The 18183-nt window shown below is 51.8% G+C and overlaps 1 protein-coding gene across 2 annotated transcripts in view; it reads left to right on the top strand.

Moving 5' to 3' along the window:
• Positions 1-11849: 11849 nt before the first annotated feature.
• FGD5 (FYVE, RhoGEF and PH domain containing 5) overlaps positions 11850-18183 on the top strand; it is a 120875-nt gene continuing 114541 nt past the window's right edge. The window contains exons 1-2 of one of the 2 annotated variants that reach the window (XM_041762272.1): positions 11850-12043; positions 13671-13813. Coding sequence is in view for 1 of the 2 variants with exons in the window: in XM_041762271.1 (XP_041618205.1) it covers positions 12031-12043 (13 nt within the window). In the remaining variant the exon portion in view is untranslated. The remainder of the gene's footprint in view (positions 12044-13670; positions 13814-18183) is intronic. The other variant, XM_041762271.1, reaches the window with a different exon arrangement.

Below are 18183 nucleotides of genomic sequence, written 5' to 3'. Positions count from 1 at the left end.
CCGTGACAGAGGGTCACATTGCCTCCCAGGTCCCTCTCTGAGCACAATCACACGGGTGCACATGCGCTTATTAAGCTAATTAATGCGGTCTTTCCAGAGCCACTATCTCCCTCACCCTCTGTCAGAGCTGGCAGAGAGATGCAGTCTCCACTCTAGAGCTCCATGGGGAAAATAAATCAGGAGTCGGGCCTTGCAGCTTATCAAAATGCCTCTTTGTAAACTGCTACCATTCCCGGTACATTGGGGAAGGTGAAATGGCCACCTCCATTCTGCAATGCTATCCCACGAGGGGAAAATGGCCCTCTGAAGGTATGAGCTCCCTATCCGTGGGGTATCTCAAGCACTTGTGCCTGTTGAAGGTAGGAAGTTGTTATCAATTGCTTGGCAGGGCCTGCCTGGGGCTGCCCTACTCCCCAGCTCAGCAGGACAGGGTGAACGTGCTCCTGCCCCTTTGGGAATTACTACAAACTTGGTGAATTATTAGTGGTCAGGTTCTTGTTTGATGACCCACTTGGGACCTCAGGTGCTTTGTCTAGAAATGAGTCCACACATCATCCAATGGGACCTCCAAAGCCTTAAGCCTGTGTTAGCCAAAATGAAGATCCCGCATCCAACTCTAGGGAATCTTAACTCGTCGGGGCTTTGGAGTTCATATTTTAAACAGCCCAGAAGATTCTTCAGATCAGGATGTTGTGTCACCCCAAAGATGTGGCTGGTGGCACTGGCCTTGACAAACCCTTAGAGATTTTTCAGAAAGTCAATTGCCTTTTCTCATTGTCTGTTGTGCACAAGGCCTCATTTCCCCATTTAGCTTGGCGGGAGGGTAAGAAGAAAGCACAGGCTCTGAGTAGTCAGTCTTGTTTCCCCTGAACTCCACCACTTCTGGGTGTGTGGTCCCGGGCACAAAACTTTACTTCTCTGAACTCAGTTTCCTCATCTGAAAAATGGGAATAATAATACATGCCTTCCAGTGCACTAGCGTCCAACACAGCTCTTGGCAATTGTGACATAGTGAATCTATGTCAGTAATCATATGTAAGTTCTTCCATAGGGCAAACATTTCAGCCTTGCTTCCCTCATCTCCATCTAACTCCTCTTGAGAGCCACCTTCCTGGCAGAGAGACCACCAGTCTCTTCAGACTGTGCAGGTGAGTGGAAGCCTGGTACTAAGCCCAGGATGGGGGTCTCTGTCTATGTGTGTTCCCTTGGTGGGGAATAGGAAATACAGTGAGCACTCACTGCATGCCAGGCTCTGTTCCGGATGCTGGGAGAGAGCGGCCAACAGGAGAGACTCAGCCCTGCCCTCTGGGAGCTGGCCTTCTAGGTGGGGAGACAGACACCACACAGGGAAGCAGACAAACAAGAGGATCTCAGATATGGGTAAGTGCAAGAGAAGAAGACACACTGAGTGCTGGGATGGTGAGGGACTGGGGTGGGCGGTGGTCAGGGACATCTCTGAGAAGAGGTGATAGTTGAGACCTCACTGCTGAGGGAAGCCAGCCCCGCCATGTGGAATTTTGGGAAGGAGTTTTTCAGAGAGCAGAAATGACAGGTGCAAAGTCCCTGGGGCTGCAGGGGGCTGGCAGGGTCAGGGATGGAGAGGAAGGCCAGCATGGCTGGAGCTGAGAGAATAGGGGAGGGGGGCAGGAGACGAGGGGGGCATGATGAGGTGGGGAGGTGCCAGGTACTGGAGGCCTGTACAGAGAGTATTATAACCAGAGCAGCTGCTGCATATGCCACCATTCTGGGAGCTACTTTCATGGCCTCCTCACAGCAGCCCTTGGGCATCCAGAGACTAGGAGGGAGGCTGGGAGGGGTGTGTCCTGGTGGGCAGTCAAGGAAAAGGCTGGGTTCTCCTGAATGATGGCAGCACTGGATCTGGGCCACAGGGTCCCCGCCCTGCCCCGCCCCCCACCAATAACAACAGACAACGGCCCCTCCCCAGGAGTCAGGTTTCTCAAGGGTCACAGCACAGAAAACATGCCTTTCGGGGTCTGAGTCCCTGTCTCTGAGCTGGATCCCATGGGCACCGACAGTCAGAGGGAAATGAACTCTACAAACGCAAGTCAGACGCTCTCCTGGCTGCGCTGCCTTGCTCTGGGATACAGCCCAAGGGCCACGATGGCCAGCCTCTCCCACCTTCTCCCTCCCCTCCACCGTGCCACCATTCCTCAGGTGGCACAAGCCTTCCTCCTGTGGGCCCCTCTGCCTCCATGCTGTCCCCCAGGCACTTGGCACAATAGGCCCCTCTCTTCCCCAGGGTCCTCGCTTTTCCTGGACCAGCAAGAGACCGACCTCTCCACACTCCGCTCCCCTCTCATGGCTCAGAGCACAGATCACTCGCAAAGCCTCTCATTTGCACTGGTTTGTGGATTTCTTTACTGCCTGCCTGTGTTCCCCAACTCCAACCCTCACCCCACGTGGCAGGAGGTTTTTGTCAGCGTTGTCACTGCCGTATCCAAGGGTCCTGCAACAGTTGGCACAACACAACTATGTATTGGATGAGTGAATGACCTCACGAGATGTTCACCACAGCCCCATGAGGCAGGCGCTCTAATTGTCCCATTTCACAGGTAGAGAAAATGAGGCTGGAGAAGGTCAAGATGCTCACCCGAGGGACCCAGTAAGTGAGGAACCAAAGACTTGGATGGAGACGGCCCAGCGTCAGACCTCACATCTGACTTACTGAGTGGCCAGGCCTTCACCTGTGGAGTTAGCCTCCACACGGTCATCCATCTAATGGGTATAAAATTCCTCGAGTACCTGCGGTTGCCTCAGGATAGCACCGAGACTGAGGGTGTCACTGAAGCAGACCCTCCCTGTCACCTGTACGCTGCCACACCCACATGGGATTGGTTAAGAAGGGCCTTCAGGCCGGTCTGCCCTCGCCCTTGGAAGGGTTAACCTGGCCTCTTTGTCCCATGGTTGCCATGGGGACAGTTCCTGTCCTTCAGGAAGCAGGGAGAGCAGTTTCCTGTTTTGAAGAAGGCTCGAGGGTTGTTTTCCGCCAATCAGCCCGCCCAGAGAGGGGCAGGAAGCCCAGGGCCGGGCTGCCCCTGCTGATGGGTGTGTGGTGGAGCCATACCCACGCCCAGCCAGCCAGGAGGGGCGTTGTGGAAATGCGGCCTCGGGGAAAAAGCCAAACAGGCCAGCAGAAGGAAAAAAAATGGCTGGCCGGAAGAGGGTGGTCACTTCCTCCACAGACCTTGGATCCCACCCAGTGGTGATAAAAACTCCGAGCTGGCCCTGCCCAGCCCCACACTCCCCTCCCCCAGAGCTCAGCCCTTCCTTGGAGAGCCACAGGTCTGCTGGACAATGGCCTCTGAGGCCCTACCTGTCCCCTGCCTGTCACCTGAATGCACCTGAATGTACTCCCTACCTGGCACACAAGACGCTTCGGCCTAACTGGGCTATTGGCCCTCGGTTTCTACCTTCAGCCACTGCCTGTCCTGCCCTGCCCTCCCTTTTGCTTGTATGACTCCTTCAGGGTGCAGAGCAAAGCTGTCCTCCTCTTGGACGTCTTCGTCTTCCTGCACGCATTGAGCCCTCACACCCGGGGGTCGGGAACATTCATGAATTCAGGCCTAATCTCTCTTGGGGCCCCTATTCCAGTTTTCTTAGGTCATCTCACCTCTAGGCTTGCCCCTCTTACTACTTTACTACTCTGGCTACCAGCTTTGCTACCATACAGTTCTGACCGTGTCATTCCCTCCACCGGGAACACTCTGTGGCTCCCCATCACCTACAGAGGGGAAAGCCCAAACTCTTTGGCCCTCCATTGGAGAGCTTTCCCCCACCACCACCTCTCACTCCCCTGCACCATCCTGTTGCTATGACTATGCCCTACCTTGCCCCAACCTTGCCTTCTTCTTCCATCCCCACAGGCTGTTCCCCTACCTGGAATGGCAACCCTATTTTCCACCTGGAAAATAGCACTTGGCCTGGAAAGCTCAGCCCAATGTCACCTCTTCTTCCCCCTGCCCCCCTGCCCCTCAGCTGGACTCAGTCCCCTGCTGTCACCCCCAGTTCCACTATGTCACAGTTAGCTGACCCCCACCCCTTCTCTAGGACTAGATTTTGAGCTTGTCAAGGATAAGAAAGTGAAGAGAGAGGGGAACTACCTTTCCTTTAGTCCTCATCCTGATTCAAGAGAAAGGTCTCAGTCCCATTTTACAGAGGAGAATATTGAGGCATAGCGAGGTGAAGTATTTTGCCTATGGCCACAGAGCCAGTGACTAGTAGAACTAGGCTCTTTAGGCCCCAGGCTCCTCTCTGTTCACATGCCTGGCCTGAGTGTGTGCAGTGGGGGTAGGGGTAGAAACTTATCTGACGTTCCCCCTACCAACCTTCGGGGCAGGGGAAGGGCAGGGCAGGGCAGTGCGGCCTTGCTAAAACTCCGTTCACCCCAGCAGGTGTCCCACTCAGATTTGCTGCCCCTGGAGCCAGGAAGGCAATTCAATGACTTTCCAGGGGAAGATAAGCCTTGGAAGCTGATGATGCTGCAGCTGTGGCATTGCGGGGTAAGCAGTCCAAGGCTGTGGGGACCTGAGGGCCAGCGGCAGGGGAGGCTGCAGGGCAGGCAGGGGAGGCTGCAGGGCATTTCCATTTTAATAGCATGCATTTTGTCCCTGTAGACAAAAGGCATACCTGCTGCTAGTAGAGAAACTGAAACCCAGGGGGCACTCTGCTGTCAAAGAGGGAGGAGAAGGTGCTGGAATTGGGTCCCAGCTTTATGGAAACAAAACCCTGACTGTCACCTTCTCTGGACTGGCACAGAAAGCAGAACCTAGGCCTGCCTCCTCATGCTTCCTGAGGGGCTCCCACATTGCCCCCTCTCACCAATCCCAGTATACAGTGGCTGCTCTGTAAATGCCCTCTAGTGTCTCTCTCCTGCTCCGATTGTGGGGTTTTCACGTCCACTTCCTGGTATACTTTGTAAACATTTATTAAGCATCAACTGTGTACTAGATATTTAAGTAATAACGATCATTTATTGAGCATTTCCTATGTCTCTCTCCCCGCTCCTGAATGCTTTAGATGAATTGTCTCATTTAATAAGCAGACACTGTTATCATGTCCACTTGATAGGGGGCTGTGTGCTGAAGTAGGTAAGAAAGCCAGCTCCAGAGCCAGCATAGGACCACTTACTAGCTGAGTATCCCCGGGCAGATGCTTCAGCCCCTCTGTGCCGTGGTAGGCCCATCTGTAACAAAGGTAATAGCATTGCCTATAGGTTTATTGAGAGGATTAAATGAGTTAATAATATATGCGGAACATTTATGGAGTGCACAAAATAAGCACTCAGCAAATACTAGCTATTATGATTTACCAATGGGGAAACTGAGGCTTGGTCTGTGCCTGTAAGTCAGTGTTGTTATTGCCTATCTGGGAGGCTTGTCTATGAGGTCACAGGGCCTGGGTGCTCTTTGTTTCTTAGAACATGGCCACATCCAGCTTCAGTGCTAGCTGTGCACTTTGCAGGGGCTTTGGGCAGGCGGGAAATGGGAGCTGCTCTTCAGCTGTTTTGACCTGACGCTACCTAAGCTGTGTGCAGGCAGCAGGTAATTTGCCCCAGAAGGTCCAAGGATAAAAAAGGTGGAAGACATTTGCTTACTCGGAGGATCCTGATCTTTCAGGCCGTATTGCACACGTTTGTGGTGTGTGTGTGTGTGTGTGTGTGTGTGTGTGTGTGTGAAGTGTGAGGGAGGAGGCTTCAGTGAGGAAGGGGTCTGGGAGCCTTAAAGGATCCAATGAGGGGTGACTTTAATTTCAGAGGCCCCAAGGAACTGGTCAGCCGTCTACTGAGGGTCTAAAAGCATCTGATGGGAGTCAGGAGGTTGGTGTCTCCCCCATTAGTGCTGCCATCAAACTGGTGGATAATTTGCCACTGGGTGTCCTGCTTCCTCAGCTGGCCTGGGGGCTCCAGAAGGCATGAAGTGAGTCGGGCCTGTTTATCCAGCACCCAGCCCAGTACCTGGCATAGAGTAGGCACTCTGTGCATTTTTGTGGAAGAAAGCAAGGAAGGAAGGAAGGAAAGAAGGAAGGAAGGAAGGAAGGAAGGAAGGAAGGAAGAAAGGAAATAAGGAAGGAAGGAAGGTAGGCCGACCACCAAGTATTCTGTTCCTGATTCCGCCACCGTGCTCTTGGACAAATATGAGGCAATGTGAAGAGCACAGGCCTTGGGGACAGAAATCCTAGGTCGAGTCTTAACTCCATCACTAGCTCTGAGCCTTGAGTAAGTCTCATACCTTCCTGAGTCTCAGTTTTCTTAACTGTGAAAGGGAGGTAATGATGAAATCTCCACACAGCCCGGAGAAGCATAGAGTGCTCTGTAGATGTTAGCTCTCAGCACTTGTTAGTATTGTTTGCTCGCATTGCCACAGACTCATCTGGCAACACAACCTGCTGGTTGGCCATGTCCCTGGCACCCCCGGTTACTTGGGCTCTGAGGCACCCACCCAGCTGTTCCTTGGACGTATCAGAACCACACTATTGGTTCCCTTGAACGCCCCTTCCCATGCTCCTGCAGACGTGGGCTGGGCCATCACTTTGGAGCAAGTTGTTGCTGGCCACTCTGACCATCCAGGGCACATAGAAAGACAGGAGAGAGGAAAAGAAAGAGGGAAAGAGAAGGAAGGGCTGGTCAGGGAAGCCTGACTCCTGCCATGGGTCATGGGTGTCATGCCCCTGTCCTGTTAGGCTTCTGCAGAAAAGCGAAGACAGACTGCCCTCAAAAGACAAAGCCAGAGACTAGCTTTGTAGGAGAAGGTGTGTGGTTTCAGGCTCCCTGCAGTTCTGGCTTGGGCCTGGATAACAGGAGGTGCGGACTCCAGCACTGGCTGTTCCTCTAACTTTTTTTTTTTTTGTTCCTCTAACTTGCTGTGTGATTCTAGGCCACAAATTTTCCCCTCTGGGCCTCAGTTTCCCATTGTGTTGGGTGGGTATGACACCTACTCTAGGTGGCTCATGGTCTACTGAGAGGACTGAGATGGTAGGAGTGATTTGGAAAATATGGAAATCTTGGCAGACTTCTCGCCCATCACAGAGAGGATAGTGTAGTTTGGTGGTTAAGAACTCAGACAATATTCTTGAAGTGAATGGTTGAGTCCTGGTTGGAGTGTAGGCCAGATCAATTCCCCCAGCTGGGCCTCAATCTTCCCTTGTGTGAAATGGAGATATAATCATCCCTTTACAGAATTCTTGGGAAGAATCCCTGAGTGAAGGGCTCCTTACCCCACATGGCCATGCCCTTTGTGGGTATTCGTAGCCATCCCTCTAGCTCAGTGAGTGGTTATGGCTCAGCTCCATAAGGACTAAGCAAGTCCAACCACCACTATTTGCACCAGATGTTTGTAAAGCCTTATGGTTTTTCACATCCATTTTCTCTTATTAGGAAAGGCAAGCACAGGAATAAGTGCTTCCACTTTATAGTCCATCACTCCACACCAATATGTGGCTTCAGCTAAACAAGTTTCAACCTGTGTTTTTTCCCAACTGTCATTGGTGCTATGATCTTTTTAAGTAGACTTGGCTTAGCCTCAAATCCCAAATTCAACAGTTGTGGAAAGGGCTTAGCAAAGCATGAAGTCTCTTCCTGCCCTCCCTTCTTTGCACAGGCCCTACAGCGATGGGTGAGGTGACGTAGGCTGTTGATTGAATTATCTGAGCCTCCCTCTCCTGCTCCTACCCTGGGGTCCTAGGTTATTTGCATTTTCTTGCTAACTCCCAGAAACAAGCTCAACTTTTAACCACATTTCTTTCTGCATCAACTATTGAAGTGATTTATCCACTCACTCATTTTTATCTCCCACCTTCTCTACTATCTGCTATACCATGTCTACCCCGCTGACTCGATCACCTTGACCAATTCTACCACCATGCCCATCTTCTCACTGAACTCCATCACCTTGTCCATCACTTCACTCAACTCCACCACCACCTCTATCCTCTCACCCAACTCCACCACCACGTCCATCACCTCTTTCCATTCCACCACCACCTTCATCACTCCCCTCAACTCCATCACCTCTAGTACCTTGATCAACTCCACCACCACCTTCATCACCTTCCCCAAGTCTATCATTTCTACATCAATCAGTTCTACTACCTCTATTTCCTCTACCATCACCAACTACATTACATGTTCCATCTTCACCATGACTTCCACAGCTACTTCTGGCACCTTACCACCTCCAACTCCTTTGCCTCAAACATCGCCTCTCTCACCTCCACCATCACCATCTCCATCCCCTTCTCCAGCACTTCTATGCAGGGATCTATAAAGTTTATTAAGAGCCTGTCCACATAACACAAATTCTGCTGTAGATTTTCTATTCCAGAGGCACACGTGTTTCTCTACAAAAGGCTGGAAGCTTAAGGACTCTGTGGAAGTTCAGAGATGCAAAGGTCCTTTGAAAGGATCAAATTCCATTTCTAATTTAGAGAAATTGTGGTACACCTTATGCCCTTGCCTGAAAGTGTACATTATCTAATTCTATACTGGGGTCATTAAACAATAAAAATAAATGGAAACAAAAACCTAAAAACCTGGTTAGGTGTATGAAAGTGCTTGCTGAGTGCAAAGACACTATATAAGATTTTTCATAATACTGAGGAAAAAAGAGTGTAACCTCTTCAGAGCCTTTGCACATTACCTAACTGAAATTTATTCATTCCTGTCTTCAGTATGTGTGCATCGAACACCTTTTGTGTGCCAGGCACCAAAGAGCTCATGTAACAATTCAAATCACACCTCCGTGCCTGCATTTTTCATATATTTTAAGTGAACACCTAATATGTGCCAGGAGTTCTGCTGGGTACAAGCCCCCAGATACCCAGAAATATACCAGCTTTCCAATAATGCATTAATAAGGAGAAAGAGGTCAGGGGATTAAGTTCTCACCCCAGTGAGAACCTGGGGAAACTGTGATGTCTTTGCTCACTCTCGTATGCTCTGGCAGTACAACCCAAAAGAAATGGGGTAGGTTATCTGGGGCAGTGTTTCTCCAACCGTACTGTGCATACAGATCATCTGGAGATCATGTTAAAATGCAGATTCTTTCTGGCTCAGTAGATCTGGGGTAGAGCCCGAGGTCCTGCCTTTCTAAGAAGCACCCTAGGGCTATTGCTGCTGCTGCTCCATGGGCCATGCTTATAACAATAAGGTGTCTCGTCTATGTAATGAAAACATCTGGTTATCTGGGACCACGTGGACCAAAGGCTGGACCACAGGTATCTAGGTTCAGGGAGACAAAGTCAAGGCTGTAAAATGCCGCATGTCCACTTGGAATTCTGCCTTCTGGCAAGCTCCCAACACAGCTGGTCAAAATCACAAAAACTCTAGCCTCCACCACCTTCAATCCCAGAAGACCAAACTGATCCTGAACAGTAGTATGAACCTTTGTTCTGGACCCTATCCTTGAGGACAATACATATTTTTTGAAGACCTACTAAGTGGTGGGTTCTATGTAAGATGCCCGGGTTAAAGTGCTGAGCAGGGCAGACACAGCCCCTGCCCTGGAGCCATCACCTTGGCAAGGGGTCATTTCTGGGCTTTTCTTCCCCATTTGATGGACAAGAAGAAACGCTGATGCTAGTGGGAAGGGGTATGTTCCATGTTCCTCCCCCAATTTCCATATAAATTGAGACATCCCACCGTGCATACACATACACCTCCTGCCACCCTTCCCACAGAGGGCTGGAATTGCTTAATGCCGGCACCCTGGTATAGCAGACTCACAACCAAACTACTAAATGACCAAGCCACACCTTGGTGTGGTTCTGGAGATGCAGCTATGGAGCAGCAAGGATAAGAACAGAATCAGGAAATTTCATTTTAGCAATTTACTCAGTTTCCTCAAATGTAAAATGGGAAGAATTTTTTTAAAAAAGATTTATTTATTTTAGAGAGATAGTATGCAAGTACCTGTGAGTGGGGGCAGGGGCAGAGGGAGAGAATCTCAAGCAGACTCCCCACTCAGGGTGGAGCCTGACACCAGGCTCAATCTCGTGAACCATGAGCTCATGACCTGAGCTGAAGTCAGGAGTCAGATGCTTAACCGACTGAGCCACCCGGGCACCCTTAAAATGGAAAGAATTTTGACACCAGCTTTATAAGGTTGTAATGAAGCTGAAATGAAGCTTAAATGCATATACAGAGCTTAGCATCGTGCCAGGCACACATTAGGTGCTCCATGAATGTTAGCAGCCAGTTATATATGGAAGACATAGTCCTTGCCCTCAGCGTTCAATGGCTGATGGAAGGAAGACCTTAGTATGGTATTCAAAGAACCCTTGGGGCACCTAGCTGGCTCAATCCGTGGAGCATGTGACTCTTGATCTCAGGGTCATGAGTTTGAGTCCCATGTTGTGCATAGAGATTACTTAAAAAAAAAAAAAAAGAAAACAAAACAAAAAAACCCCACCTCTCATCCCAGCCTCTTTGTTCTTCCTATTGGGACGCTTCCATCAGCTGTCTAGTTCCTTGCCAAGCCAATCCTTAGAGCTCCTCCAACAGGTGATGGCTTTTCACACCTTTAAGTCTTTGCTTAAGCTATTTCCTTTCCCCGAAAGGCCTTTCCTTTGCTTGAACCCTTTCCACTGCAGGGAGAGGGGGCACCTCTGAGTTCCCACAAGCTTCTATGCACTGCTGTCCCCATCTCAGCAGCTTGTGCGGGGAAGCAGAGCTATCTGCCTTGGCCAGAGTCATCCATACCATCTAGCCGCAGGCCTGGTCCCCCTGGGAGGTGCTGGCCAGGGTGCGCTGAGTGAACAGAGACCCCCTCACCAACCAGGTCTCCCTTTCAACGTCACCATCTTCCTTGACCATCCTTTCTCTACACAGTGGTTCTCAGCTTCAGCTCGCATCAGAGGGACCTGAAGGTCTGTTTGTTAGACACAGGATTTCTGATTCAGGAAGTTGAGGGGTGGGGGTGGGGGGAGTGTCCTGGGAGTTTGCGTTTTTAACAATTCCGATGCTGATCTGCACACTTTGAGAGTCCGTGCTCTGCCCCATTACCCTGGTTTATCGCTCTCAAGGCACTTATCACTCTCTCTGAAATGATCCTGCGCATCTGTCTGGTGTCTTCACTGACTTCCCATCGAAGCTCCATGAGGGTAAGAACTGGGAGCTAGTTCTTGATCTAGGAGCTGGGAGCTGTGCTTGATCTCGATACAGGGCCGAATGCATACCCAAGGCTGAAAAGGAAGAGATGCTCGGTCCCACGGACGAGGGCACTAGGAGGTCCCTGGGAGGCCACTCGCCGGCTCCCTCCTTCCCCTCCACGGATCCTAGTCCCTTGAACCTCGCGCGGCTGCCCGAGTCACCACGGCCCCTTTAAATGTGCGCGGGGACGCCTCGCCCCTCGTCTCCAGCGATCCCTGACTGAGCAAAAAGGGGAAAAAAAAGCCTTCCTCAGAGCGGGAGGAAACGTCTAGGAGGGGGCGGAGGCGCAGCGGCGGCAGAGGCGCGGCGTCCGGAGCGCAGCGCGCGGGGTGCGGAGCCGGGTGCGGAGCCGGGTGCGGAGCCGGGTGCGGAGCCGGGTGCGGAGCGGGAGCGGGAGCGGGAGCCGGAGCGGGAGCCGGAGCGGGAGCCGGAGCCGACGCGCCCCGCGCTGCCCCGGCCGCCGCCCCACGCGCCCCCTCCCCGCCCCGCCCCGCCCCTCCCCTCCCGCCCCGGCCGCCGCGGCCCCGCCCCCGGAGGCTCGCGCCCCGCGCCCCCCACTTGCCCGGCATTCCGCGTGGACGCTCGAGCGGACGCGCCCCGCGCTGCCCCGGCCCCGGCCCCGGCCCCGGCCCCGGCCCCCGCGCCCCCGCCCGCCCCGCGCCCGCGCCCCGCCCCGCCCGCAGGCTCGCGCCCCGCGCCCCCACTGGCCCTGCGCGCCGCGCCGAGTCCAGCGCGCGCCGGGGGCGGGGCGGGCGCCGGGAGTGCGGGCCCCGCGGGGCGGCCATGGAGTGAGGCGGCGCGCGGACTCGTGCCGGGACCGACCGACTGCCTGACCGACGGCGGCCCCGGGCTGCGCGGGCTGGAAGATGCACAGAGCAGGTAGGAGGCTCCGCTGGGCTCCGCGCCGAGGCGCGCGCGAGGGGACCACGCCGGGCGCCCCAAGGTGCGGCCCACGGGGCGCCGGGGCGAGCCGCGGACCCCCCCACCCCCCGGGCTTCCCCTCTGCGGGGCTGCGGCCGGGGCCTGGGCGGGGCCGGCGTCCCCTCGCCCGGGAGGCTGAGGATCGTCGGGGGCCCTGTCCGGGACGCCCGGCCCGAGGGACGCCTGCTGGAGCGGGCGAGGCCGCACCCTGGCCGCGACCCCGGGGCACCGCGCGGCGGCCGGGAGGGCCCCTTCCGCGGAGGCGACTTGGTGGCGGCCCCGAGTTCCCAGCCCGGCTCCTCGGGGTCCCCGCCAGGCCCTCCTGCGCCCCGGCGTCCCTCCGGAGCTCTTCCCCACCCCGGGGTCCATCCCCGGCCCCTCGGGACCCGGCGGCGCACGCCCGAGAGGATTCCTGCCCCCCCTCCCGGACCCCGCGACTTGGAGCTCAGCCCCCAGGAGACGAGAGAGCCCTGCGTTATTGGCGCCCGCAGCGCAGCCCCCCCCCCGGCAGCGCCCTGGCCTGGGGCGCTCTTTGTGGCTCCCCCAGGAGCCCCGACGCCCCGGGGACGCGCCCCCCGAGGCTGAGCGCGCTCCAGGCGTCCCTCCGTCCCGCGTCCCTCGAGTCTCCGCCTGGCGGATCCGACTCTGCGGGTTCAGGGATTGCGGGAAATCCAGAACGCGTTCAGCGGTGGACACCAGCAGCCCCTGCTGAGGAGTGCCATTTAGCAGATTCAGCGACTGAGACCCCGATGGGCGATGCCCGACTCCATCCACTCCAAGGGCAGAAAGTTCCCTCTAAGAGTTTGCAGTCTCAGCGAACTTCATTTCCCTGCCAAGGAGGGATAGTCACTCTTTTTTTCTTTTCGTCTGAAAATTGAGCAGAAGGCAGCCCTCTCCCGGACCCACACCCTTGTCCGAAGCCATACTCCAAAACACACATCCCTAAAGAAACAGGAAGCCACCATTTTGGCTGTCTTAGAAGCGTATCCTGCTGCCTTGTGTGTGTTGTGGGGTTTTCTCTTTTTTAAGTCTTTTTAATGAAAAAAGTCATTGTCTTAGGAGTGAGGTGCAGACAGGAGACATTCGGCTGGACTGATTTGACAAAGGAGACAAGCGGGGACTTGGGAGTGGGGCAGCTGCCCTCCTGTGTCCAGGCCCTGTTGTCTGCTGGGCATGTGGACGCCTGGACAGTGATGGAGCTTGGGTCTCAGCATGGGGGGCGGTGGAAGCAGGGGTGCCACTTAGGGAGGGGCTGGAGCAGGGTCCCAGTGCCCAGCCAGCCACGCCTCGGAGGAAGAAGTTCGCCTCCTGCCTGCTTCTGGCACAGTCTGAACAGAGCCAGGCTAGCTTTTTCCTACACTCCTAATAAAACTCACTTTAAAACAATGGTGAGAGCTGTTCCAGTTTTCCCACGTTTCCCTGCTTGAGGCTTGGGCAAGCCCTCCCTTTTCTAAGAATCTGGGGGATGGAATGAGCCGGAATAAACTGAGAGGGAGGTTTGGTCCCAGGAAACCTTAGCAGTTGCTACTCTTGGGGTTAGCCGTCCTGTAACTTGCCTCAAGCATAAACCTGGTTACTTTTTCAGTGTGATGGCAATGATGGAAAGCTCACTTGATGATTTCTGTGTGCCATGCTCTGAATTTCCTGATCATGTAACATAGCTGTTCACAGACTCCATGCGATTGAATTTCGGGACCACCATATACTTCGTTATGTGACCTTGAGGAGGTTAGTTACTTCACCTCTGTGCCTCAGTTTCTTAATCTGAAAAATGGGGATAGTACGATCTTTGTCATTGAGTTCTAATGATTAAATAAAGCTCCTAAGGTGTCTGGAACAGTGTCTGTCATGTTATAAGCTACCAGTGAATACTGGCTAGCTAGTATTTATTGGTCACTTATTACGAATGAGGTGCTGCTTTTAAGTGTTTTACTTCAATTCAGTTTTCACAGTAACCTTATGAGGTAAGTGCTCTTACTATCCCCATTTTATAGATGGGAAAACTGAGTGGCAAGGATTTTATTGTCACCGACTTTATGGTCACTCAGCCAAGATAGGCTTCAAACACACATTGTCCATCTTCAGAACCTTCTGAACACATAGTAGGTACACAAGAGATTTTAGCCAATTGAGTTTGTTAGTTGTTGTATGTCTTTTACTTCCTTTGAACTTCTCAACAGCCTTATGGAAAAAGAAAGTATTTATTTCATTTTACCATGAAAGAAACAGGCTCAGGCCAAAGTGATGTGCCCAGGATGACACAGATGATGTGCCATCATCTGGATTGGAGCAGGGATTGGAGCCCGGGTCTATCTGAGCCTGGGGCCCATGCTTTTCTCACTTTGTCCCTGCAGTCTTCCCAGTATGTGCCCTGCTGTGGATCACTGGACTAGCTTAACAGTAGCCTAATTAGAAATCATCAGGCTTGGCTTGGACATTCCAGCAGGCACCCAGGAATGAAAGTTAAATTAAGATGCAATTGGAAGGTGAAATTGGAAGATAATTACTCTTGGAACATATGGCTACGAGAGTTCCAGGGGGAATATAGTGAACTGCAATTGAAACAGACTCAGGGTCTGAACAAGGGGATATAGGGACACCAGAAGAGCCATGAGTTTAAATACGCTGTAGCTGGCTGGAGCAGAAGGCACTCTTACTCACTGTTTGTTGCAGTGCCCTTACTCTACAGATAGGGAAACCAAAGCTCAGTGAGGGAAAGGGACTTGCCCAAGGCCACACACCTCCAGTTCAATGTCGGAGCCAGGAGTGGAGGTCAGAGTTCCTGACTCCCAGCCCAGTGCTCCTCCCAATATCCCTTCTCATTTAACCTCTATGTAACTGACAAGGAAGCCGCAGCATGAATGTGTGAGTGACAGCTATTTAATTAAAATAGAGGGAGAAAATATAAACTAGTTATGGGGGCTGGCTGGGGATGATTTCTATCACCAGAGGCTGTTAAAAATCTCTCCTGTCACTTTCTTTTTTTTTTTTTTTTTTTAATTTTTATTTATGATAGTCACAGAGAGAGAGAGAGAGAGAGGCAGAGACACAGGCAGAGAGAGAAACAGGCTCCATGCACCGGGAGCCTGACGTGGGATTTGATCCCAGGTCTCCAGGATCGCGCCCTGGGTCAAAGGCAGGCGCCAAACCGCTGCGCCACCCAGGGATCCCATCTTTCTCTTGTCACTGTGGTTCTCCCCATTGTCAGTTAAGTCTTGGCATCTTGGCTCAAAGCGTGTTCTGCATTGGAGTTAACCTTATGCTACAGCAAATTGCCAAGAGGTCTTGGGCAAAGAGAGTATGAACCCTGGACTCTGTGATACTAGGAGAAGGAAGGTTCACACCACAGCCCGGGGAACTCAGGAGACAGCAGAACTTCCACCAGTCCCAAGCATGCTGGGTTCCGGTTAGTCAGAAAGTTAAGCTTAACCCAGAGGAGGAAGCCCCAGCTCTTATTTATCCTGTAATCCCCCCCCATCCCTGCTGTACTGGACTCTACCAGATTTCCAAAGGGCTTGCATCTAAGTGCCTTTGGGCCTTTGCACATTCTGTTCCCTCTATCTGGCATGCCCAGCCTCTTTTTTGATTATGAAAATCCTCCTTGTCCTTCCACATGCACCCCAAAGCTACCTCTTCCATCCATCTTCTCTAGGCAGAATTGGTCTGGGACCTAGATAACCTTGTACTTAGGATAGGGGCTCTGTGGGATTCCTTTTTGTGAGGAAGGCCGGGAGGGAGCAGAGCCAAAGTTCTCACACAATCTTTATTTTTTTCTTCCTCCCTGGTGTCTTTCCCTGGCTCCTTCTCATAACCTCAGAGCCACTGGGGCTCCCTCCTGGGCCTTTCTCTTTTCTTTGTTCACACTCCTTTACTTGATTATCTCACCAGGCCCAGGCCTTAAATTCTATCTCTGTGCTGGATACCTCTAGCCAGGCCTCTCCTGAGAACCCAGGCTGGTATATCTAGGAGCGCACCTGATATCTGTCTCCCCCTAAGTGTGTGGTGGGAACTCAGATTTAACATGTGCAAATTGAGATTCTGGATTTTCCTCCCCAGCATCGACAGCCTTCCCCAATTCAGTTGGTGGCAACTTCACTTTCCCAGTTCCTCTGACTCAAAACCTTGGTGTTGTCCTTGACTTCTCTCCTTCTTTTACACCCCATATTCATACTGTCAGCAAATCCTGCCAGCTCTGTCTTCATATTGGGAATCTGACTCTTTACCACTTCTACTGCTGCCAACCTGGTCCAAGTCTCCACCATCTCATCTTTTGCCTGGATGATTGCGAGTGCCTCCTCATGGGTTTCGCTGAATCCATCCACACCATTTCAACTTATTTCAGCACATGAGCCAGAGTATGCATGTCTTCCTTCTGCTTGGGTCCCTGCATAATCTACACCTTCCCTGTGACCTCTCTGACCTCATCTCCTGCTTCTTCCTGTTGCTTGCTCACTCATCCCTCCCTTCAAACTACTCTGGCCCTCCTTGAACACATCATCTGAGTCCTGGATTCCCTCACATCTTGCTAGTCTTTGCTCTAATGTCCTCTCAGTGAGGCCTATCCTGGTTTAAAATTGAAAGAAAGAGAAAGAGAGAAAGAAAGAAGAGGGGGGGGGAGGGAGGAAAGAAAGAAGGGAGGAAAGAAAGAAATAAAGAAAGAAAGAAAGAAAGAGGAAGGAATCAGAAGGAATTAGAAAGGCTGACTTCGAAGGAAGGCATCTCGGAACAGTTTGGTGAAGCATCAGACAGACAGGCTTAACATCTGAAGGCAACACAGCAAGTCTTCCATCGTAGTAGTTCCCAAAAGCAGCTACTTAAAAATCTGGATCTCTATTTGACAGAAGACTGCTTTACTTTTAATAGTATCCCAATCTTCATTGTTGTACATGGAAATAAATTGGTTTTGCATTACAAAAAAAAAAAAGAAAGAAAAAAAGAAAAGAAAAGAAAAAAGAAGAGAGATCTTTTTCCATAGACTTTATGATCATCTAACATACAATAATGTAATATGCTTCTCCTTTTTATTGCTTATCTTCCTCTACTAGAATATAAGGTTCACCAAGGACAAGGTCTTTGTTTTGTTTATTGATTTGTCCACAGATTCTAAGTGGATGCCTATCACATAGTAGGAACTCAGTAAATATCTGTTTAATGGAATCTGATTAATAGAAATTGGATGGGAGCAAATGAAGCCAGTCATTCACCTTATGGTCAGTTAGTACTTCTGAACTCTGGATTCAGCCTTATGTAAATTTGACACCTGGCTAGCTGTCTCTGGTCTCTCTGGCTTCCATTTCCTTGAATTTTACCCTTAGTTGCCTCACTAGAAGCTGGGAGCCCTGAGTTTCCGCTGTAGAAGAAAGCTCAAGGGCAAAAGGGTGAAGGCAGGGTTCAAGTGACTAGACCGGGAAGCAGGAAGGCCACATTCTACCTGGGTCCTGCTCCAGACTTGCTGAGAACCGTGTGCCTCAGTTTCCTCATCTTTCCCTGTGGAGTCAGACAGAGCCTTTCTGATTCTGGCATCCTTTGGTCACAGAGGGGATACAGGTGAAACATCCTGAACCTCAGAGCTGGAAGTAGGACGTGGACACCAGATACTTGTCATTCCTAGGGGATCCTGTGGGGAAGGCATTTTCTTGCAGGATCACGCCTCAGACGCCCACTATAACCTTTCTTGAGGAGCTGGCGCCCACAGATCAATAGCTTGATTGGATGAAGGATGGAGTGGGGGTGGGGGTGATGCAGCCAAGGTGTGGTTGTTTTTCATGGCCCATCTGTCCCTTTGTCAGGTCTCATGGCACTCACATGAAATACCACCTGTTAAGGATGAGAAATGAGAGTCCTCACCCCCAAAGAATAATTTCATGCCAGTGCCTGACACCTGATGTTGGGAGCTTGAAGCTAATATTATGTATCAGTGTGAAGGAAGACTTGTAGCAGGAGAAGGAAGATATGGGGTAGGCAAAGACTGACATTATTAGATAATAATGGCTTCTCTTTATTGAGTACTCCTACGTGAAGGCCTATTGCTGGGCACTTTTAATATATATCTTTAATCTTTATAACCTCTTGAGAACAGGTGTTACTATTGTACCTAT

Source organism: Vulpes lagopus, chromosome 7, assembly GCF_018345385.1.
Source record: "Vulpes lagopus strain Blue_001 chromosome 7, ASM1834538v1, whole genome shotgun sequence".
Classification (NCBI taxonomy): domain Eukaryota; kingdom Metazoa; phylum Chordata; class Mammalia; order Carnivora; family Canidae; genus Vulpes; species Vulpes lagopus.
Note: the sequence above shows the minus strand (reverse complement) of the source record. Positions and strands in the feature narration are given on the sequence as shown.